Below are 25,290 nucleotides of genomic sequence, written 5' to 3'. Positions count from 1 at the left end.
TTCTTCCAAATGCTCCTTTTTGAATTTGGATATTTCAGTTAGCTGATAGATGACTAAAATTGGATGTAGTCAAGTATTTCCCTATTGATTGCACATCTGAAAAGCTCAGGTAGGCATTAGCTTAAGCCCAAAAGATTCTTTATAGAGCTACTTGCATTAGAAGGTATTATATGAATTAAAGTGTCTTTAATTAATAAGCAAGGGGTATTATGTGGGGAGATTTCTGTCCAGTTGAAGGTTCCTTTACTTGTCAGAGCAGTGTAAAAGAATGTAAGAACATAAGAATGGCCATACTGGGTCAGACCAAAGGTCCATCCAGCCCAGTATCCTGTCTACTGACAGTGACCAATGCCAGGTGTCCCAGAGAGAGTGAACCTAACAGGTAATGATCAAGTGCTCTCTCTCCTGCCATCCATCTCCACCCTCTGACAAACAGAGGCTAGGGACACCATTCCTTACCAATCCTGGCTAGTAGCCATTAATGGACTTAACCTCCATGAATTTATCTAGTTCTCTTTTAAACCCTGTTATAGTCCTAGCCTTCACAACCTTCTCAGGCAAGGAGTTCCACAGGTTAACTGTGCGCTGTGTGAAGAAGAACTTCTTTTTATTTGTTTTAAACCTGCTGCCCATTAATTTCATTTGGTGGCCCCTAGTTCTTATATTATGGGAACTTTTCCTTATTCACTCTCTCCACACCACTCATGATTTTATATACTTCTATCATATCCCCCTTTAGTCTCCTCTTTTCCAAGCTGAAAAGTCCTAGCCTCTTTAATCTCTCCTCATATGGGACCTGTTCCAAACCCCTAATCATTTTAGTTGCCCTTCTCTGAACCTTTTCAAATGCCAGTATATCTTTTTTGAGATGAGGAGACCACATCTGTACGCAGTATTCAAGATATGGGCGTACCATGGATTTCTGTAAGGGCAATAAGATATTCTCCATCTTATTCTCTATCCCTTTTTTCATGATTCCTAACATCCTGTTTGCTTTTTTTGACTGCCGCTGCACACTGCGTGGACGTCTTCAGAGAACTATCCACGATGACTCCAAGATCTCTTTCCTGATTAGTCATAACTAAATTAGCCCCCATCATATTGTATGTATAGTTGGGGTTATTTTTTCCCAACATGCATTACTTTACATTTATCCACATTAAATTTCATTTGCCATTTTGTTGCCCAATCACTTAGTTTTGTGAAATCTTTTTAAAGTTCTTCACCGTTTGCTTTGGTCTTAACTATCATCTGCAAACTTTGGCACCTCACTGTTTACCCCTTTCTCCAGATCATTTATGAATAAGTTGAATAGGATTGGTCCTAGGACTGACCATTGGGGAACACCACTAGTTACCCCTCTCCATTCTGAAAATTTACCATTTATTCCTACCCTTTGTTCCCTGTCTTTTAACCAGTTCTTAATCCATGAAAGGATCTTCCCTCTTATCCCATGACAACTTCATTTACGTTAGAGCCTTTGGTGATGGACCTTGTCAAAGGCTTTCTGGAAATCTAAGTACACTATGTCCACTGGATCCCCCTTGTCCACCTGTTTGTTGACGCCTCCAAAGCATCCTAATAGATTACTAAGACATGATTTCTCTTTACAGAAACCATGCTGACTTTTGCCCAACAATTTATGTCTTTCTATGTGTCTGACAATTTTATTCTTCACTATTGTTTCAACTAATTTGCCCGGTACTGATGTTAGACTTACCAGTCTGTAATTGCCGGGCCTTAGTATAACTGAGTACCAGCCCTCTAATTTATTCACAGTATATAAAGGCTTGAACTTGTACCACTGAGCCAATGAGCGTTTTGTCATTATCTTCAACCGGATCAGAAGCAGACCCTGCAGGCCAGATTTTTAAAGATATATTGGTGCCTAAAGAAACAGTTAAGTGCCTAGCAGATTTTCAAAAGCACCTAGGTGCTTAACTCCCATTAATTTCAATGGGAGTTAAGTGCCTAGGCATGTTTGAAAATCTCTCTAGGAGGATCCTATCAGTACCGTCAGACACCTAAATACCTTTAAAAATCTGGTCATAATGCCAACAATTCTATTTTGCAACTCACTGTATTATTTGACTCATTATCCTTTGCTAGTGAGTTCCAGAGGTTAATTATATGTGGTCTTTCCTCTTGTTTGTTAAAATTTGCTGCTGCTTAACTTAACTGAATGCGACTTTTTTGTTTGTACTATGCAAAGGAATAAACAGGAGCATGCAACTTTCCAAAATCCCAACTCAGTGAAAATTTAAGGATGGTCCTGTATGAAATAAAACTGTTGCAAAAGATCCTTGTTATTTTAATAAAGTTCTTTATTACATTAAACTGTCTTTATTTTAATATGTCGCATGTTAAGCTTTACTCCAGTAATACCCAAAAGATACAGCAGAGCAGCATGTTTGATGTCATCCTGTAAATGAGTTGATGTAAAGCTTGAAAAATATGCGTTTGAACTAATCCTAATACTTGGGCTTACTTAGACCTGTCCGGAGAAAGAGTGCATGCCAAAAATGAATGAATGAATAAATAAATAAATACATGCACAAGCTTTATGTAGATTAGTGTGGATACTGCACAGCTTGTACTGTTCTACGTTACTTTGTGTTTTATGATCTTTATCAAACCCATCGTGTGAGCATGCTTTCAGCCTTAACAATCTGTGGTGATGCATAGCTTGAACCTCTTGGTGTCCTTTGGAAAGCCAAACTTATTGCCTTCCTGACAATTTGCATGTCATTACTTTCAAATACTTTTCTTAGAGATTTGGTTTTAAGAAACTACAGTATATCACTGTGTGGAAGTCATGCTAACCTAATTAAGTCATCAAGTGATTTATTGTTTCTAGTATATCCTATTGTCTTTCCTACATTCTGATTAGCTTGTTAGACAATATCTGATAAGCTTGCTAGGCAATATCGGATCATATGTTGTTGTTTTTCTATGCCTTAAATTCCATTTTGGAATACGTGCTATACAGTCTAATTTCATTCTCTGCAAGTAAAAATTGACAGGAAAATTGCAGGAAAGAATCAAAGAGTGCTATACTTAAATGTAAAAAAAGTTACTGCCTTACAAGTAAAATGCAGGATATTTTAAAAGCCATGAATTGCCTAAGATACAGCATAGACATTAATAAGCATTTCTTTCTCTCATTTTTCAACGAAAAGAGACACTCTCAAGACCTAGATTTGACCGTTCTTAGAACTGGCATATTGGGAAAGGTTCTCTGGATTTTATAAAACTGTTACAACCACCCCCAACCCTCTCCAAGGTAAAAACAAAAATCTACCAACTGTCACCAAGAAATTAAAAATAAATAATAGACAAAGTTCCTTGATGATTCTTGAGAGGTAGCTATCTTCCCATCAGAGAGAGCTCTAGCTAAATTGCAAACCCTTTTCTCAAACCTGTGCTGACACTGCTGACCTTTTTTTTTAAACAAGGATGTTTCAAAAACTGAAGGTGGAGGCAAGTTTTACACTGAAATCAATGGGACAATTTGTGAGTATGTATGTTATCAACCTGAGAAGGAGTGGTAGACTCTGACCCAAGCTAAGTTAAAGCTGTGTTGGCTTGTGTTTCCCAATAAATGTGTGAAGTTAGGAGTCAGGGAAATAAATGTTCATTGTAAAGGAAAGGACAAAACAGGTGGAGGGGGAAATACTGTTTTCAAACTTTAGAGAGAATATAGAAATGGAGAGTGAAAATCAAAGGTAAAACATGTAAAACCAGGCGTGACAGGATCCATGTAACTAGAAGAATATATTTTATTAAAACAATATTGAAATCAATGCAGAGCAAGTTTGTACCATATGGATATTTGGGTCACTGCCAAAAAAGTTGCACCCGTATGTCCCTTTGCCAGAAAGTGAACTAAAAGTTGTGTGATGCAGTAAAAAGTTCAGGGAAACCTCATCATGCTTGTGTATGCACCAGATGTGATGCTCATGGGGAAATATTGTTATTATTCTAGCAACATCATCATAAGGTACTGGTAGAGTGGTTGCTATCAAGTCGGTCCTGAAGATTCCAGGTAGTACAATATATAAGGATCATTTTAAAAACTATTGACCCAAACCTACGATATAAACAGCTTGCTATCTTGTTGAGGAATTCCTTTAGTCATCTTTACAGAGGTAGACTCTTAAAGCACTCCTAATTTCCTTTCGGTTATAATATAATAACATTATACAATTAAATGTAAAAAAGTCACAGCTCCTCCTTTCTCATTACTGAGGCATGTACTGGATTTTGTCTTTAGATGGCAGCACTATCAACATTCTCAAGCTACAGCAGTTCACCTTTGCCTTGTTACCCAACACGTGAAATAAACAACCACAAACAGCATACAAAACACACACGTATACAATATATGTCATTCTTCCATTTGATATGCCCGATTGCTGTAATAGAAGACAAACAAAAAAATTCCCCTGGGGCTCTTCACATTTTGAAGCAGATTTCATGGAAATTTAACTCAATTTCAGGAGTATAATTGAACTAACAATCTGTTCTCTCAGACAGGACGTCCCCTGCTTGACATTATGCAGGGCTGGACAGATGCCAAAGCAGATTTGAATGTACCTCAAAGCACTGCTGAAGAATGATTGGGTTTTTCTAAAAGCAAGATGTGTGTTGGATAGGTCAGGCAGCAGCACTTTGGGTGATTCTATTCTTCCTTTTCATCTTCTATCAGCATTCAAATATGCTAAAACTGTAAACAAGGGGAAAATATAGCAAACAGAATGTAAACAAGGAAAGCCAATGTGTCTATACTAGGAATGACTCCAAGTAAGCAAACCCTTATGCAAATAGCAATGGCTATGGTATGCTTAGGGACTCTGTGTGTTCTGTGCTGAAATCAAGAGTGAACAGAAGCTGCAGAAACTGCTTTATAAAATCTGTACGATTTAGGTCACTCAGTCTGGCTGTTGAAACGCAATCCCCAGATTCAGGGTTCTCTCTGGATACAGTACCATCAGAAATAAAGAGGAATGTAATGGCTTCTAGGAATGGTTATGAACAGTATAGAAACCAAAAAGAAAAACTGTATTAATTTCTTTTAGCCAGGGCTTGAAACCAGACACACAATAAGTAAATTGGAACAGAGTGAAATACAAATCAGCAAAGAATTTTTGTCTCTGCAGTTTGCAGTTGTACAGAACAATGTACGATCTTTTAAAATATATATATAGAATATAGTCCTATATGTGTTTATATATATGTATAGGACTATATTCAGCCTTGTCTTTGGTCAGCTTATTTTAGGGCATTGGGGTACTCCATCAGTGCAAAGCCCATCCTCTGTAGGATTTTGAGTTGACTGTGACAATGCCTAGATATTATGGCATAAATATATTAGACAGACAGAGAAGGGTGGTGACCAGGGTACATGGGAGATGTGCTGATTGATTAATTGATTTTGATTAAAAAAACATAAAAGAGCATCTATCCTAGGTTCGGGGGGGACGGGACACATACATAATTTTAATTTTCACTATGAATATCTTTGCAATAAATGAACAAATGTGCCCCAGATGACTTAATAACAAAATAAAGCCTCCTCCACAGCAAGGAGAGAAATAAAACCTGCTTCCCATATGCCTGGGGAAAAAGATGGGCCTTGCAATTCGCCCAGAAGGTAGACAAAGTTGCACTCAGAGAGGAATTCCAACCAAGTCAGATATGGTAGAGGCAGAGACATGAACATACGGAGTTACATTGTAGTCTCTGTCTCCTCACTAACCCTCCCAACAGCCTCTTATACCCATTGAGCAACAGGAAGGACAGAATAGACCCCTATGTTATCTTACATGCAGAGGAGCAATTGCCCACCCATTACCCTCTGACTCCTCTCAGGGAAATAAGAATGGAGGCACCTAGGAGTGATGCTGTCCCACCCAAGCTGGAGTCCAAAGATAAGTCTGTAGAAACATGTGGTCAGTGGGGGGGTACATCTACACTACAGGGGGGAGTCGATTTAAGATACGCAAATTCAGCTACGTGAATAGCGTAGCTGAATTCGACGTATCACAGCCGACTTACCCCGTTGTGAGGACGGCGGCAAAATCGACTTCTGCGGCTTTTTGTCCGCGGCGCTTACTACCACCTCCGCTGGTGGAGTTAGAGCGCCGATTCGGGGATCGATTGTCGCGTCCCGACGGGAAGTGATAAATCGATCCCCGAGAGGTCGATTTCTACCCGCCGATTCAGGCGGGTAGTATAGACCAGACCGGGGTAAAGGCTGCTGACAGAGCTAAAAAGGAGAGCATGGACACTTGGGACCTTATTCTTCTCCCACGTGTTCCAGTTTACAACAGTGCAAAACACCTCACCCCAAGAGTTACTCCTGATTAACAGAGGTGTAAGTGTGAGGAGAATCAAGCCGTTTAACATAATAAATGGCTAAGAGGAGATCAATAACTAGTGCTACAAGAGCAGTTTCTACCCCACACCCAGGATTGACACCTGCCTGACAGAAGTCAAAAAAATCTGCAGATTCAAGAAATTTCCGGAATGGCTCTACTACAACCTTTTCAGTGACTAATCCCAACACAGTAAAAGGTTTCAACCAGGCCAATTGTTTATCCTCATTGAATTTTGGTTTCTTGAGTAGAGGCCAGTGTGACACTCCATACCTCAAAGTAGCACCCTGAAAACCCCATATTCACTACTGTCTTATAATTATGATATGTTTTGTACAAAGTATACCTTGTGAGGTATCGTTTTAAAAGTCTCAATCTGTTAAACATTAATATCCTGTTGGATTGTAAGTGCAATCATTATATATAAATTTATGAAGTATTGCTATATGTGTTACTGAAATATATTGTGAGGTTGGGAACACCCATAACCAGCCTTTCAGTTACAACAAAGGAGTAGCCATCAATAGCCAGATGGCATTAATGACTCATCAACACACAATCCACTATTCCAGAGAGTCCTTAGAGAAGGCACATACACAATGGAGACTGCTTGACCAATGGGGACTGACTGACCCCCCTTGTCACAGCAAGGATCTTTCTAGCAGCTGGACAGAGACAGTGACATCATCACTTGGCCTCTCTCTCCCCCCCCCACCCCAACTCAACACCTGGAAGGACGTCTGGAGGACAAAGACTTTGAACTGGGGAAGTTTGGTCCCAAGCGGGAAGGTAGTTCCAGCCTTGTACCATTTGTCAGGGTGAGAAAAGCGGTTTGATTCAACTCTTGTTTACACTAAAAGTTTAGGATTTAGAATGCATGTTTACTTTTTATTTTCTTAAGGTAACTATCTCTGACCTTTGTGCCTACCACTTATAATCACTTAAAATCTATCTTTCTGTAGTTAATAAACTTATCTTAATGTTTTATCCTTACAAGTGAATTTGTCTAAAGCGCTTGGGAAATCTGCTCAGATAACAAAGGCTGGTGCATGTCTACTTTCCTTTGACGAAGTGGCAAACTAAGTTTACACCGGCCAGGCTTCTGACCAGTGCAAGGTGGTACAGTTCTGGGGTGCAAGACTGGGAAGCTGGGGGGGGGGAGAATTGGCTGGAGCCTCCCTATTGATGGTTCACGGTTAGCTGGGAGATCATTCATGAAACTAGTTAGGCATGTCCCTGCCTGTGGATATCTGTGTGAGTGCAGTGCCTTTCAGAGGCTTGTAGCTTGACATCAGCATCACAATGTGAGAGGCAACCCAGGTTGGTGGGTTTGGAGGGCTCAGCAGTCCCATAATCCAGGTTGCACCTCAGGGACCCCACCACAGCCAGATAATAACATTCTTAAGAATAGCCATCACCATATCTCCCACCTCCACATGCATACACACAAGGTAACATGGACAATCTCCAGCAACAGCTGAGACAGTACTTCCCTACTTGCCTTCACCAGCCAGGAAGGACGTTGGTCTAATTGCCATTGGACCCCTTTAACTTGGAGCAGCCCTAGCATGAGGGACCATGAGTGAAAGTAGCAAGAAGAGAAGACTCCCCTCAAAACAGTGCTGTGTTTCCACTGCAGTAGACAATTCTGTAAATATCCAAATGATTTTATCTACAAAGTAACATGAAACTTTTTTCTAACCATTCACCCTATCCCACCAATACTCTATACCAAAAAAATACAGCTCAGATTAACCCAGATTTAATCTAGCTATTGACCAGCTGGAACAGTTTTGCTCTACAACACTTTGCAGATGCTATTGTGAAGTCAAACAAACCTTTATTCATATACATAAGTAAATGAATGGAGATATCCTATCTCCTAGAACTGGAAGGGACCTTGAAAGGTCATCGAGTCCAGCCCCCTACCTTCACTAGCAGGACCATTTTGCCCCAGATCCCTAAGCGGGCCCCCTCAAGGATTGAACTCACAACCCTGGGTTTAGCAGGCCAATGCTCAAACCACTGAGTTATCCCTCCCTCATCTTCTGCACAGCCATAGCTTCTGATCTTAAAAAAAAATCTACATCTTGCAAGCCCATGCTTATCACTAAAAAAATGCAAAGGGTGCAGAGAAAAGGCACAAAAGTGATTTGAGGGCTAGAAAAAATACCCTTACAGTGAGAGACCTAAGAAGCCCAATCTGTTTAGTTTATCAAAAGGGAGATCAAGAAGTGACTTGATTATAATATATAAGTACCTTCAAGGTGAAAAAATATCTAGTACTAAAGGATTTTTTAAAGGTATAATAAGAACCAATGGCTGGAAGTTAAAGCCTGATAAATTTAAATTACAAACATGGCAAACAATTTTAACAGTGAAAGCAATTAACCATTGGAACAAACTACCAAGGCAAGTGAAATTGTCTCGATCTCTTGAAGTCTTTAAGACTGGATGTCTTTCTAGAAGATAAGCTTTAGCCAAACACAAGTTATTGGGCTCAGTACAGGAATAACAAGAGGAAATTCTATGGCCTCTGTTTTACAGGAGTCAGACTACATGATCTAATGATCCTTTCTGGCTTTAAAATATATGAATCTATGAATTTTCAAGGGAACCTAAGACAATTAGATGCTCAAATCCCACTTGCAAATCTCATCCCAGGGACTAACTTTAGGTGCCTTAATTTAAAAATTTCAGCCTTAGTTTTTTTCCCTCATATCAACTCATTATTCAAATGATTATAAAATATTTCAGCATCCTTGCTTTGCTTGATGCGTCTTAACATGGGAAGTGGGTAATTCTCCTGAGCTTTTTTTCCCTTTAAAATTATTTGAAAATTTGTATTTTTGCCAATAAAGAGCATTATGAATTAGTATAATTTATTTTAATTTAACCTCATTTGCTGTGCCCCCATTGCACCTGCTTATGCAAACATTACCCAGTTGCTAAAGACATACTCAGATGCGGTTAAGCGGTTATGAAGTATTATATATACTTAATTTTGTATGGTTTATACTAACCCTGGGACACAACCTATTAAATATGCTCATTACAAGGCATAAAATATTTATTCTTTCAAGAGAATCATAGAAATATAGGGCTAGAAAGGACTTTGAGAAGTCATCTAGTTCAGCCCTCTGTTCTCAGGCAAGATCAAGTATGCCTAGATCATCCCTGACAGGTGTTTGTCCGACATGTTCTTAAAAACCTCCAATAATGGGAATTCCACAGCCTACCTTGTTAACCTATTCCAGTTCTTAACTATCCTTATAGTTAGATTTTTTTTCTAATATCTAATCTAAATCTCCCTTCATGCAGATTAAATCCATTACCTCTTGTCCTACTTTCAGTGGACATGGAGAACAATTGATCACCATCCTTTTTGCAACAGCCCTTAACATATTTGAAGACTTTTTATCAGGTCTCCCTCAGTCTTCTTTTCTTAAGAGTAAACACACCCAGTTTTTTTAACCTGTCCTCAGGTTTTCTAAACATTTTATCATTTTTGTTGCTCTCCTCTGGACTCTCACCAGTTTATCCACATCTTTCCTAAACTGTGGTGCTCAAAACCTGTGCAGCACTGTTGTCAGATGTACTAACAAGAAGCTACCCAAAGCAATGAAAAATAGTCTCAAAAGAGCAGTCAGTCATTGGCATTTTACCCAGTTAGTTTTGATAATTCACTAATGTGCCGGGAGCAACAAGCGCTCTCAATGGATACCAGATCTTTAAACTCAAAACACTGATGTTTTTATTTCCAATGGCCACTGAACTCTAATGATGCCCCCAGTCTTCCTCATTTAGTATGATCCCAAGTGAATGGACATAGTGACTTTCTTGCATAATGAGATACACTCAGCTCTTCTTAATTCCTTCCCCCTTCCTCCCCCAATCTGTAATTTAGGTTGATAACATCTAGAATAAAAGGACTGGAGAAAATCGTTTCCATGTTCTCTCTACAGGTACTAATGCGGAGAGTGGACTAGATGACCCATCTGAGGGAAGGGAGCAGAAGGAGACTCCACCGATTGAAAGGCAAAAGATGCACTGTCCTAGGGATGGGGGTTCCACGACCACCATTCCCAAGAGGAGGAGGAGGGTGGTGGTGGTCGGGGACTCCCTCCTCAGGGGGACTGAGTCATCTATCTGCCGCCCCGACCGGGAAAACCGAGAGGTCTGCTGCTTGCCAGGAGCTAGGATACACGATGTGACGGAGAGACTGCCGAGACTCATCAAGCCCTCGGATCGCTACCCCTTCCTGCTTCTCCACGTGGGCACCAATGATACTGCCAAGAATGACCTTAAGCAGATCACTGCAGACTACGTGGCTCTGGGAAGAAGGATAAAGAAGTTTGAGGCGCAAGTGGTGTTCTCGTCCATCCCCCCTGTGCAAGGAAAAGGCCTGGGTAGAGACCGTCGAATCGTGGAAGTCAACGAATGGCTACGCAGGTGGTGTCGGAGAGAAGGCTTTGGATTCTTCGACCATGGGATGGTGTTCCAAGGAGGAGTGCTAGGCAGAGACGGGCTCCACCTAACGAAGAGAGGGAAGAGCGTCTTCGCCAGCAGGCTGGCTAACCTAGTGAGGAGGGCTTTAAACTAGGTTCACCGGGGGAAGGAGACCAAAGCCCTGAGGTAAGTGCGGAAATGGGATCCTGGGAGGAAGCACAAGCAGGAGAGAGCAAGAGGGGAGGACTCCTGTCTCATACTGAGAAAGAGGGACGATCGATGAGTTATCTTAAGTGCCTATACACAAATGCAAGAAGCCTGGGAAACAAGCAGGGAGAACTGGAAGTCCTGGCACAGTCAGGGAACTATGATGCGATTGGAATAACAGAGACTTGGTGGGATAACTCACATGACTGGAGTACTGTCATGGATGGATATAAACTGTTCAGGAAGGACAGGCAGGGCAGAAAAGGTGGGGGAGTTGCGTTGTATGTAAGAGAGGAGTATGACTGCTCAGAGCTCCGGTATGAAACTGCAGAAAAACCTGAGAGTCTCTGGATAAAGTTGAGAAGTGTGAGCAACAAGGGTGATGTCGTGGTCGGAGTCTGCTATAGACTACCAGACCAGGGGGATGAGGTGGACGAGGCTTTCTTCTGGCAACTAGCAGAAGTTGCTAGATCGCAGGCCCTGGTTCTCACGGGAGACTTTAATCACCTTGATATCTGCTGGGAGAGCAATACAGCAGTGCACAGACAATCCAGGAAGTTTTTGGAAAGTGTAGGGCACAATTTCCTGGTGCAAGTGCTGGAGGAACCAACTAGGGGCAGAGCTTTTCTTGACCTGCTGCTCACAAACAGGGAAGAATTAGTAGGGGAAGCAAAAGTGGATGGGAACCTGGGAGGCAGTGACCATGAGATGGTTGAGTTCAGGATCCTGACACAAGGAAGAAAGGAGAGCAGTAGAATACGGACCCTGGACTTCAGAAAAGCAGACTTTGACTCCCTCAGGGAACAGATGGGCAGGATCCCCTGGGAGAATAACATGAAGGGCAAAGGGGTCCAGGAGAGCTGGCTGTATTTTAAAGAATCCTTATTGCGGTTGCAGGAACAAACCATCCCGATGTGTAGAAAGAATAGTAAATATGGCAGGCGACCAGCTTGGCTAAACAGTGAAATCCTTGCTGATCTTAAATGCAAAAAAGAAGCTTACAAGAAGTGGAAGATTGGACAAATGACCAGGGAGGAGTATAAAAATATTGCTCAGGCATGCAGGAGTGAAATCAGGAAGGCCAAATCACACTTGGAGTTGCAGCTAGCAAGAGATGTTAAGAGTAACAAGAAGGGTTTCTTCAGGTATGTTAGCAACAAGAAGAAAGTCAAGGAAAGTGTGGGCCCCTTACTGAATGAGGGAGGCAACCTAGTGACCGAGGATGTGGAAAAAGCTAATGTACTCAATGATTTTTTTGTCTCTGTCTTCACGAACAAGGTCAGCTCCCAGACTACTGCACTGAGCAGCACAGTATGGGGAGAAGGTGACCAGCCCTTTGTGGAGAAAGAAGTGGTTCGGGACTATTTAGAAAAACTGGACGTTCACAAGTCCATGGGGCCAGATGCGCTGCATCCGAGGGTGCTAAAAGAGTTGGCGGATGAGACTGCAGAGCCATTAGCCATTATTTTTGAAAACTCATGGCAATCGGGGGAGGTCCCGGATGACTGGAAAAAGGCTAATGTAGTGCCCATCTTTAAAAAAGGGAAGAAGGAGGATCCGGGGAACTACAGGCCAGTCAGCCTCACCTCAGTCCCTGGAAAAATCATGGAGCAGGTCCTCAAGGAATCAATTATGAAACACTTAGAGGAGAGGAAAGTGATCAGGAACAGTCAGCATGGATTCACCAAGGGCAAGTCATGCCTGACTAACCTAATTGCCTTCTATGATGAGATAACTGGCTCTGTGGATGAGGTGAAAGCAGTGCACATGTTATTCCTTGACTTTAGCAAAGCTTTTGATACGGTCTCCCACAGTATTTTTGCCACCAAGTTAAAGAAGTATGGGCTGGATGAATGGACTGTAAGGTGGATAGAAAGCTGGCTAGATCGTCGGGCTCAACGGGTAGTGATCAATGGCTCCATGTCTAGTTGGCAGCCGGTTTCAAGCGGAGTGCCCCAAGGGTCGGTCCTGGGGCTAGTTTTGTTTAATATCTTTATTAATGATCTGGAGGATGGTGTGGTCTGCACTCTCAGCAAGTTTGCAGATGACACTAAACTGGGAGGCGTGGTAGATACACTAGAGGGTAGGGATCGGATACAGAGGGACCTAGACAAATTAGAGGATTGGGCCAAAAAAAACCTGATGAGGTTCAACAAGGACAAGTGCAGAGTCCTGCACTTAGGACGGAAGAATCCCGTGCACTGCTACAGACTAGGGACTGAATGGCTGGGTAGCAGTTCTGCAGAAAAGGACCTAGGGGTCACAGTGGACGAGAAGCTGGATATGAGTCAACAGTGTGCTCTTGTTGCCAAGAAGGCTAACGGCATTTTGGGCTGTATAAGTAGGGGCATTGCCAGCAGATCGAGGAACGTGATCGTTCCCCTTTATTCGACATTGATGAGGCCTCATCTGGAATACTGTGTCCCGTTTTGGGCCCCACACTACAAGAAGGATGTGGAAAAATTGGAAAGAGTCCAGCGGAGGGCAACAAAAATGATTAGGGGTCTGGAGCACATGACTTATGAGGAGAGGCTGAGGGAACTGGGATTGTTTAGTCTGCAGAAGAGAAGAATGAGGGGGAATTTGATAGCTGCTTTCAACTACCTGAGGGGGGGTTCCAAAGAGGATGGAGCTCGGCTGTTCTCAGTGGTGGCAGATGACAGAACAAGGAGCAATGGTCTCAAGTTGCAGTGGGGGAGATCTAGATTGGATATTAGGAAAAACTTTTTCACTAGGAGGGTGGTGAAGCACTGGAATGCGTTACCTAGGGAGGTGGTGGAGTCTCCTTCTTTGGAAGTTTTTAAGGCCCAGCTTGACAAAGCTCTGGCTGGGATGATTTAGTTGGGAATTGGTCCTGCTTTGAGCAGGGGGTTGGACTAGATGACCTCCTAAGGTCCCTTCCAACCCTGATATTCTATGATCATCATCCTACTTTTGGAAGAGGCAAAAATGGTAATTCTACACTTTCCGTAGCTATTTGATTATCCTCTTAAGTGGTTAATTCCCATGTAACTAAGTTACTGTCATGGATATTCTACCCCTTTGTACACAGTAGCCCAAAGACAGCTTGGCTTGTGTTGCCCAGGTACGACCAAGGCCCATGGTCCTGATTTCTCTGTCACTTCTGCAGGGTTATGGAAATAAACCAGGACATGTAAAGTTGCTGGGGAGAGAATGCCGTGGAGGCACATTATGTTACAGAATCAAGCTGATGTTCACAGAAAGCAGAAGAGGAAATGGATAACTGAAAGCGGAGGAGCCTGGACTCAATGAGAGAAGAAATCATGTTGTTCTCCTAATTTTATTTACCTTGAAACAGAAGAGCTTTGATATGGCATAGTTTTGTAACTTGGAACTTTGCTTTTATTTTTGTTTGGCAATCTAATCTCCCAGCTATCAAGGGAGAGCCTCCCCTGTGACAAGTTCACATTTTCTAACATATTTGATGAACCTTGAGTCTTCAGACTAGTAAACAAATTTCCACAAACAAACCACCTGAAAAAGTATATATAAACTGGCAATATTGCTAGAGAATAAGAAATATGTAATCTGTTTTCCTATATATTTTATTACAAGAAAAGTATACATTAGCAATAGAAGTGCCAGAACCACCATTTCCTATACATTCACAGGTATATTTTCAGCACAGTATTGGGCATTAGACGTCTCAATTCTCATTACTGTAAACAACTACCACTGACTTCAGTGGGAATATAGGATCAAGGCTCTAATTTGTGATTTTTTCCCTTTCCTTTGAGATGCACACACATGCCAGTTTCCCACCTAGAAACAGAACAGGGAAGCCTATAAAACAGTCACACACAAAATAGTACACATCAATCACCTGTCCTGCCCACACAGGGCTTAGACAAGGGGAAAAAAGCATGTAAAATGTAAGTAATGTGTAATCAGATTTTCAAATCAGTTTTATAATTTCATTAGAAGGTAATACAAGCTCCCTAGAACTTGAAATGCACAGCAATGTCACTAAAATGCTTGTGGTGCTTTACAAATCATGTGGCTTTACAGAGTCCCTCCCCCACCCCCAAAATCCTAAACTATATTTTTCAAGCTTTTGGCAAAATTTAACCATTGATCTAAAAATATATTTATTCTGGTTCTTTTTTCCCTGATTTTAGCATAATATTTTTTTTAAATTGTTTCTTATAAACAATTATAGCAAAACCAAGAAATAGGCAGCAGCTTTACAGCCAGTATCTCAACTGCGGCAGCTTCCAGCATTATTAAAAGCAAATTAAACCTGCTGGTAAGCCTATGTGCAACTCTGTTTGACTAATCGCCTCAAGAACTCCAGCACTAGCTTTCTGAATCTATTTCACAGCAGCTCATATTGTTATGATGTTCTTGTAGAGTTAAGCCAAATCTTGGATATTAAGAACTACATTTTTAATAAAATAATTATTAATAAATTAATAATAATTATATGTAGATAGGCCTTCCTCTTGCTTGGGGTTGCTGTACAACAGAACAAGAACAAATACACCTCTACCCCGATATAACGCTGTCCTCGGGAGCCAAAAAATCTTACCAAATTATAGGTGAAACCGCGTTATATCGAACTTGCTTTGATCCGCCGGAGTGCGCAGCCCCGCCGCCCCAGAGCGCTGCTTTACCGGGTTATATTCTAATTCGTGTATATCGGGGTAGAGGTGTACAACATAAATTAAACAAAAACCCTCTTAAAATTAGACCAAATGAGAAAATCTAGTTTTAAAAAGGCAAGATTATTACTTTTTAAAAGTGGAAAGGGAAGGAATGGAAAATTAGCACTGGAAGGATAAGTCCTCCTCCTCCACACTTTTTTTTTTCCGCGGATCTGAAGTTGAGATAATGAGCAGTTTGCTTACAAGGTTCATCTATCAATCTGACCAGCTGATTGTTGATCACTCTATCCTTGGTCAACGTGTATTACTATAGGGGTTTATACATGTAATTAGAAATCTCTCCCTTCTCAAATAATCCAGGTGCTAAAATAGCTACTGTATGTAAATTTTGAATAAATTTATATGTCTTTTGCTTGTAGTAAAGGGCTTGTATTAAAGCTTCTGAGAGCAATGTTTACAAGCTCGGTACAATTCTAATTTAATCATTAATCGGCATGTACAATCTATTTCTCACCCTAGGCATTGCAAGAAAACATAGCAGAACAATTTGACTCTGCTGAAACAATGTCCCTTCTTAGTAGGAATTGCCATATTTTAGATGGTCCATCTAATTCAATATGCTGTTGCAGTCAAGTAGCCTGTAGCAGATGATTCAGTGGAAAGTGCAACCCTCTCTACCCTTCCTCCACTCACGCCACAAATGAACAAACATAGGAAAACCTATCCATAAGGAAAGTTTCTTCCTAACCCAGGCTGACGTATGCCCTGAAGTATGAGGGTTTACAGCTCTTAATTTTGATATAATATGGAGATTTTTAGCCCATATAAATGTCAAATCCCTGAAGCTTTCAGCCTCAGAACTGGCTTCCCCGGTTGAGGAAAATGATCAACTGATGGATGGGAAGGACAGAGTTGGATTGGAGGGACCAACTCCCTTAGGCCTTTTCTATAATCCGAAATAGCAACCTGCCAGGTAATTTCTGTGCAGGTAAAAGACTGCACAGAAATTACCAGCTGTGCCAGAGCAGAGAAAGGCTGGGATCAGAGAGGTAAATTCCTGTCTACACAGTGATATGGAGGACATCATCAGGTGATATTTTGATCAACATAGAAGAGTCAGTTTCAACACAAGGGTGCTATGAAGATGATACACCTGGTTATTTTGAGTTGATTCCCCCCCTCCGCAGGTGGGCAATCTAACACAAACAGAATTTACCTTGGGGTCACACATGAGGCTGTTCAGGAGGGATTAGATAACTATGCAGGCTGCACTCATCTTTTGCCTGTGTTTCTGCCAGTCAGTGACAGCTTAGATGTTAAGGTGATAGGCATTACAGACAACCCTAAGATGGCTGGATAGCTTCTGTACAGAGTGTAAAGACTCTGATGGGGTCTTTAGGATTAATATAGATGGATATGTAATTGTGGTGGTGTTTGTTTTTTACTGTTAATTTTGCCCATTAATAAATCTCTTTTCTTTTCCTCTAAGGTTTTTCGCATTATTCTTTCAATATGGCTGGTAGCAAGGTCACAGCACTCAATGTATTTCTCTTCTACAATATTATATGTATTCATGTTGGCTGGCTTTTAAGGTTTTTTATATTTTAATGAAGTTATTAAAATGAAAGTTCTGACTTGCATAATTCATGAGCATTCACTATCTCTTCAAAAATTCTGACTCTAAACTATTTTTTTCTTGTCAATGACTTTTTTTTTTATAAGACACCCAAGAAAGCCTTTTAAAATGTGAAGGTGGTGTTGAAAATAGATGTCTAATTACAGGAAACTGTAGCTTTATTTCTGTTGTAATATAATTTGATCCCTTGGGATAGTTTTATGGTTATGATATTTTGCTTTGCAGACAAAAAGATGCTGAAAATCTGATTGTATTTTCTATTTATAATCCATTAATACTGAGATTAGTTTAGAAACATAATGGGCTGGATTATGGGCCAGTTTCTCTTTTATGCCAAGATCTGCTTGATTTTGTAGAAAGGACCACCAAGGAGCCAATTACAATTCTATTCTCTTCCCAATTCTTCTTAAATCCTGACTCTGGCATAGATTAGAGCTGTCTAGGGGCTGCCATAATTTATCCGAAGTCACTGTAGAATGCAGTGCACTCCAGCCATGCCCCTCTTCACCCTTTATGCTCAGGTATCATAGGAGCTTGCCACACAGGCTTTATGCCTGCTGGGGAAATGCAGACAGTATCTGCAGGGAGGAGGCTGTAAATCTGGGCTTACTTTGTTGGCTGTATGGAGGGGCTGAGTTGCAACCCATTTTTGAAATCTTTTTAACTTGTCCAAATAATATAGATGAAATTTTGAACAGCTCCTAAAGGACTTAGGAGCCTATCTCCCATTGACTTGCAAAGGGACTTAGGTGCCTAAATTACTTAGATGCTTCTGAAAATGTTACCTATAAAACCATGTAGCAAGGTCTTACCAAATGTTGGCAAACAGAGACAATCTTTTCACACCCAACATTTCTAGATAACACTTTCCAGATATCAAAGTCCAGTAAAATATTTAAAATGTCATTTTTAAACATACATAATTGTTTGCCAGAAGCCTTCATCCAGCAACAGCAAGAATTTCCACTTGTTCTGTTGAGCTGATGAGCTAGGGCCAAGCAGTTCCAGTTTTCAAGCTAAGGCTTGCTTTAGTTGCTGCCTGATGTTGCAATTAAGTTTAAGGCCTAGAAGTTTATTGCCCATTCCCGAAAGCACTTCAGCCCATCCCTATTTAGGGAAGCACTTAAATGCATGATTAACTTTAAGTATGTCCTTAAATCCCACTGACTATAATGGTAAATTAAAATGCTGTCCTGAACAGGGGTGTCTTAGAACAACAACAACAATTTTACGAATTGCTGAATTAAGGTTTATGAAGCTATTGGGCGACATCATGGCCAGTTCTATGTGGAGGAAGAGGGGCAGAGGAAGATGGAGGGTATGTCTACACTGAACCTCCCAGTCCAGCTAGAAAGACTCATGCTAGTGCAACTCAAGCTAGTGTGCTAAAAATAAAAATGTGGTTGTTATGACTTGGGCTGGAGTTGGGGCTCTGAAGCCTAGGGGGTCAAGCTCAAGCTCCAGCCCAAACCATGATGTCCTCACTGTTATTTTTAGCATTATAGCTCCAGACCCGCTAGTGTGAGGCTGTGTGTCTGGGCTGGATGGCTCACTCCCAGCTACAGAGTAGACATACCCTGAGGGTACTAGTTCCTACTCCCTTAAAATGCTGCACAGGGATCTTCCTCCATGTGAAAAAGGCACTGCACACATTTACCAACACCAGCAACAAAACCCAAAAGGTGAAGGAAACCTGCTGCCCTCTCTCTAATGCACCTGCAATGTGTGTGCTGCCCATGTCAGAATTCCACAGGAGCTGGGGTGCTCCTCCTCCTTTGAACATGCCATACAGGTAACAAACTCTTCTGTGGGGCGCAGAGTTCAGGTGTAACATAATGCCATATCCCTTCCTATTCCCCCTTTCGCATGCCCTTCTCACAACAGGAAAGAATAACAAAAAATAAAATGGTTTTTAACTTGAAAAACAGCAGACTTTTCTCTATTTTTCACAAACTTTTAAGATTTTTTTTCCATGTGACACCTACATAATTTCCATCTCCTGCTAATGGCCTCCTCCGAGTGACAGTAAGTGCTGTTGAATGTGTGGGCAATATTCAGCTTAAGATCATGTTTGATTGTTCACATATTCCCACCTCCACTGTGATGCAGTTTTACAAAATGAAAAGCAATTTTTGCTTCTGGGGGACAGAAATCACAAAACTATACTGGAAAAGGAGTTCATTTGTTGGGATCACATCCTGCCACCCCAACTTATACTGAATAACATCTTATTCCAAGAGTAGTTCTACTTGCAGAGTAAGATGCTATTTAGTGTGAGGTGGGGGAAGAATCTGGGTCTTGGTTTTGAAAGTTGCTTCTGCATGATTTATGTGGGAGAGAGATATTCCATAGTAAAAACAACTCTCCCACTTTAAACCAACATTATGTCACCTTTAGGCTATGCCTACACTACAAAGATAAGTTGACCTATCTTAGGCTGACTTACAGCCATCGCAGTAATTACTGATGCCCACACTACCCTCCCTCTTCCGTCGGAGGTGCACATCCTCGCCAGGAGCGCTTCCACCGACTGAAGAAGGGCATCGTGGGGGACTCGGAGCGAGGGCTCTCAGCTCCATGCAGCTCCCCACCGGGAGCCCAGCTGCCCCCCAGGGCTTCTCACCTTCACGCTCCCAGCTAGGAGCAGGGGGAGGCTGCCCAGGGTTTCTCGCCTCCGGCAGGGAGATCTACACTTGGAGTCCAGCTGGCTGCCATGCTTCCAGTGGGGGGGGAGCAGGGAGCCAGAGGGCAGCAGGGTTCCCAGTAGGGAGTGGGGAGCCTGGGTGGCAGCCCATGCTGGAACCCTGGGAGGTAGCCCGGCTAGGAGCGGAGACTAGGCAGCAGACAAGAATGACAGCTAACAGCCGCTGTAAGGAATGCAGCATCTACACAGTCATGGCGTCACCATTACTACACCGACATAAGTCGTACACCTCTCGTTGAGGTGGTTTTATTAGGTCGGCATAACAGGAGATTGGCAGGAGGAGCATTTCCGGGTGTACACCACTGCTGTTTTGTTGACAAAAGCTGACTTTTGTGACAAAACTGTGTAGTGTAGACAAGGCCTTGGTTTTTATATTAGAGATATTGTATTTGCTGCTATTTGTGACTGTCAGGCAAACGAAACTCTTTTGGAGTGGATCTCAATTCATGTGTTGCAAAATGATGATGGTCAACAGCATGGAGGACTGTAATACGCTGCCATCTGTGATCAATCATCTTGATTATTTTTTTATTTAAATTCTATTCTATTATTTTTAATCACCTACCCTAGAATAGGTTTTGTATTATGTTCTGAAAGGCTCCAAATAAACAGGCTCTGGCAGAAATTCATATTTCTACAGCTGACCTCAGATCAGTGACTTTCAGACCCCCCACTTACAACTGCTGGGTCCTGTTGGGTTTGCTTGTTGCCGAGGAGGGGTGGTATCTTTAGGATGGCTTGGTCCTAGCAAAGGAACGCAGAATCTAATTCCCTTCTCGAAATAATCTTTTGCACTATTTGAGGCATTTCAGCACTTAGAGCAATATTAAACATGCTTATTTGCAAATCATTTTTAAGATAACATTTTCCATCTGAAATTCACAGAATGCTTTTAATTCATTAAGGTTTGTAAATCTCACAAAACAATTTTGTGGAATTATCATCCCTTTTCAACAGATGAGAGCACCAAGGTACATAGAGGTTAGGGCCACATTGTGATCCCCTTACTCACATGAGTAGTCCCATTACTACTTACACAGTTGAATTACTGTTTTCCAATATCAGTAAGTTTGTAGCATAGCCTGGAGTAGAATACAGATGTCCTGACTCTCTGCCCTGTAACTGAGTCACAAGACTTACCCCATGATGTGAACCTGATCATAGGTTATAATACAAAGTAATAAAAAATGCTATTGAAAGGATCACAGTATAAGGCTCAAAGAAGATGCACATTAGCATCTATTTGCAATTCATTCCATATGCAGCATTGATGAGGCTATTCCTGCAGTACCACATCTCCATTGTCCACGTTTCAAAACGGATTGTGAAAAATTAGAAACGATTCAAAAAAGAGATACAAGAATGATTTGAGGTTCAGGAAAACTGTCTTACAGTGAAAGATTTTAGAAGCTCAATCTATTAAGTTTACCAAACAGAAGGTCAAGAGGTGACTTGATCACAGTATATAAGTACCTACCAACAAGAAGAGCTTTCTGATAGTAGATGGCAGTTTAATCTAGCAGACAAATACATAAAAAAATCTAATGGCTGGAAGATGAAGTTAGACAAATTCAAATTCAGAATAGCAAAAGTTTCAATAGAAGAATTAATAGGGGAATTAACGATTGGAACAACACACCAGAAAATGAGGTGAATTCTCCACCACTTGAAGCTATAAATCAAACCTGGATATCTTTTTAAAGGATTTGCTCTAGCTCAACCAGAAGTTATTGCATTACATCTAGGAATTGCTGGGGAAAATTCTATAAAATGTGTAATGCTGGAGGTCAGACTAGATGGTCATGTGATCCTTCCTGGTCTTAAAATCTATGAATCTTCATTATGGATGTTTCCTTGTCTGCTATCTTAAAAATACAAGTTTGTCTGTCTTATCGTTATGGTCTGTTAATACATTACTGATAGCACATGATAGATAGTGATTTCCTAGGGAATCTCTAATTACTATGCTAAACCTTAAGGGTACTTGCTGCCTCTTGGCTTATTACAGAGCTAGATGTGATGAAAACGGGAGTGTTTCCATCTTCTATTTTCCTGTAAGTAGAAGTTAGGGGCTATGACCCAGGCTGGCAGTCCCTTTATAAAGATAGGAGTAGTGGGTACCTGTGCCCCCAAAGGCACAGGAAGTATCAGAAGGGAAGGGAGATTACCTTGTTTCCCTGAAGACAAAAAAATGGCACATAGTGGGGGAGGGTGGGGACAAGATGGGACCTAGGCAGCTAGTGAGGAACTCAGATTTCCTCACTTTGTGACCTTCCCTCCTTATGTTTATCAAATGCAGTATGTCGTTTGAGCAAGTTCCTGAGTTCTGTATGAATATTTGACACAACTCTTTCTAGTCCTAACATAGATTTGTAGAAATAAGCAAAACATACCTATTGGATCATTTCATCCATCATCTTCTTGCCAACTGGAGATCATTCCCTACGGTATAGTCTCCAGTCCTCTCTCCACCGTAGTGACATCACTAAAGGTTTCTATTTCTAGACCATGACCTAGTTGTTATTAGAAACAACCCCATTCCCATTGTGTTTGTATAAACTGATGAGAAATTACAAATAGTCTCTTCTAAACATGAGGTGAATAAAAAAAAACTTTTTGTAAGATCTCTCCTTGTACAAACTATCTTATTTAACAGCACATACTTTGATTTCTGCTAATGTGTAATTCGTGCATTAGCTAGGTTCTGTATTTTAGTCACAGCCATGAATGGAGATCAGTGTGGAGCTCCACCACTCCCAAAGGATTTTGGGGATGGACTGTGATTCACAATCCTGCTCCAAACTTCCCATGTGCAGGCTTCACCATCCCTTAGAATGGCAGATGATCCTACCCACAGTGTGCCAGCCTTACTATGAGCTGTTGCCAAAAGGTAGATGGGGCCATGCTTTCCTAACCCCTTTCGGGCATTGTGTATCCAATGGGGCAGGGAGGAAGCAACCCCTGTTCTCCCACAAGTACAGGGACTGCAACTGTGACCACCCTCCGCACATAGGAACAAGAGAGAGGGTGTCCCTCCTACCCTTGTGCATGAGCCAGTCACAATCAAGCCCTTGCAATGTAGACACAATCACCCCCAGCACCTCAATCACTAGCCAGTATAGTGACCTGTTGTAAGTACCTGTATTATACAGTGTCGGAAACATTGCAGAGAAATGCAGCTCATTCTCAAGGTTTGGTGGGAGATTAGAAAGACAATAGGAAGTATAATCAGAGTTTTTCCTCTTGAATAATCCATATTTATCTCCAGGCAACAGGAAAGGAAGAAATTACAGTGAGGTTGCAGTGTCATCTGACTGTTTAATTGTTTAGATCTTGTCTAAGTCCTGAATGCAATGCATAATGCACTGGATTGTTTTTAAGTTATGTATGGGCTCTCATGCACACAGCTATCGAATGAGTACTAGTGACTGCAAAATTCACTTCAGAATATAAGCAAGACTCTTCACTTTCTCAAGGGAGAGGGCTATTGTGGAAAAGCAGTTCCTTTGCTTTACAGGTTAGCAGAGTATCTGCTACATGCAGACTTCCTTAAACTTACCTGATAAGCCACCCACGTCCATCTTCTTCAGATTCTTCGCCTCTAGAATGACGACAGTCAGCTTGCCAGCAGTAGGCACATAGCGAAGGGAAAAGCAGATATCACCCAACTTCTCTTGCTATGAAAACAAACAAGGAAATGTGCTATTTTTAATCAGTTTAAGTACGTTTTTTAAAAAAAACATGGACTTCTGAAAGCCCACAAAGTAGGTTAATTGGATTGTATTTCAAACACTTGTTTTAAAATAAAATGTGTAATATTACAGTCTGAGAAATCAGCTTCAAGCTGTTCAGTTTAAAAAGTGGGAAACCTGAACCCTGCTTCAGCAACTCTGTTTTAAGCTCATTGGGCTGTATCCTGTGAGGTGCTGAATGCCCATGAGTTCAGTTGGCTTCAATGCAAGTTGCACAAAGTCAGCACCCCACAAGATCAGGCCTTCGGAGGTTCCACTTGTGCTGTAACACAAAGCAGCAGAGTTACAATTTTTGTTCCTCATATTGTGTTTCAGCTTCAGCTGGTTGGTTAGCACTCATCCAAATAATCATTACATTATTGTCAGTGAAACAGTAAACTGGGGTCATTCCTACCATGCAAACAGAAGTTTAGACATGATCTATGAGGAAAAGGTAAGAATTTTGGCATGTTTAGATTAGAGGACAGAAGGCTGACTGAGGTGCATGATATCAGTCTTCAAATATGTTAGAAGCTGTTATAAAGAGACAGTCATCAATATTCTCCAGGCCCACCAACACAGGCATCGGGTGGCTAGGATAGAGTGGGTCCAGCCCCCCCCAAATCTATACATCTGCCCCCTGCCCCCTGCCACCACATGCCCAGCCCTGATGTGCACCACATGATGCAGTCGCTGGCTCCTCCTAGCGCCAAGAGCCAATGGAACGCAGTGGGGAACTGGGCCCTGGCCAGCACTCTGGGACAGGATGGAACTGCTGCTGCCCAGACTGAACACAGAGCTAGTGGAGCTGTCTCTGCAAGCCCTGGGTCCAGCCCCGCAGGACAGAAGGGAGCCACTGCTGTTGGGGTGAGTGTGGGGCTGGGTGGGCTTGTTCCCCAAGTCCCCTGGGTGAGTGCAGGGTTGTGCAGGCCCACTCTCCAACCTCACCCCCCGTTTTCCCCATGCCAGCCCAGCACAGAGCCTGGGCCCAGCCCTGGGGGACAGAAGCCACTGCTGCCAACATGACTTCTCCCTGATCGGTGTGTGACAGAATATATCAGTCTCCCTGACCTGTACAGTCTTTGGCCTCTCTCTGCTAAGAATGTCAGTTATTGCCCTTGAAATGTCCTTTCATTTTTCGTGGTGAGCTGCAGTGCTTTGGAAAAATACTTGTAAATATTTGTATCGGGCATGGATATTTGTTCAGCAGGAAAGGAACTGAGACCACCAAATTGCTTCCCATAGACCTCTATACCACAGTAATGGATGCTCTAAACATGCCATAGAAGGATTTGGCAGGCCACTGAATAGCCACCTGACTAGGCCCACTATGTCCTGGGTCACTCGTGGCTCCACCCCTGGAACTCTGCCCCTGCACTCTGATCCCCCATCTTTTAGGAATGTTGGTGGTAGGGGTCCTCTCCCAGCGAGGCATGAACTGTGGCACTGGGAATCCTTGTCCTCCCAGGAATGGTAGTAGGGACTTCACTCCCCTAGGGAGCACAAAGGTCCCCTCTCTCCTGCAGAAAGGAGGATGTGGCAGTAGTAGGGGACCTCAGTA

The 25,290-nt window shown here is 41.9% G+C and overlaps 1 protein-coding gene across 1 annotated transcript in view; it reads right to left on the bottom strand.

Moving 5' to 3' along the window:
• SYT1 (synaptotagmin 1) overlaps positions 1-25,290 on the bottom strand; it is a 313,691-nt gene that overhangs the window by 48,653 nt on the left and 239,748 nt on the right. The window contains exon 7 of the mRNA XM_029910863.1: positions 23,558-23,675. Within this exon, the coding sequence (XP_029766723.1) occupies positions 23,558-23,675 (118 nt within the window). The remainder of the gene's footprint in view (positions 1-23,557; positions 23,676-25,290) is intronic.

Source organism: Terrapene carolina, unplaced genomic scaffold (genome assembly GCF_002925995.2).
Source record: "Terrapene carolina triunguis isolate 2854851 unplaced genomic scaffold, T_m_triunguis-2.0 Scaffold68, whole genome shotgun sequence".
In the NCBI taxonomy this organism is placed as follows: domain Eukaryota; kingdom Metazoa; phylum Chordata; order Testudines; family Emydidae; genus Terrapene; species Terrapene triunguis.
The sequence above is the reverse complement of the archived record's forward strand: the minus strand, read 5'-3'. Positions and strand labels throughout refer to the sequence as shown.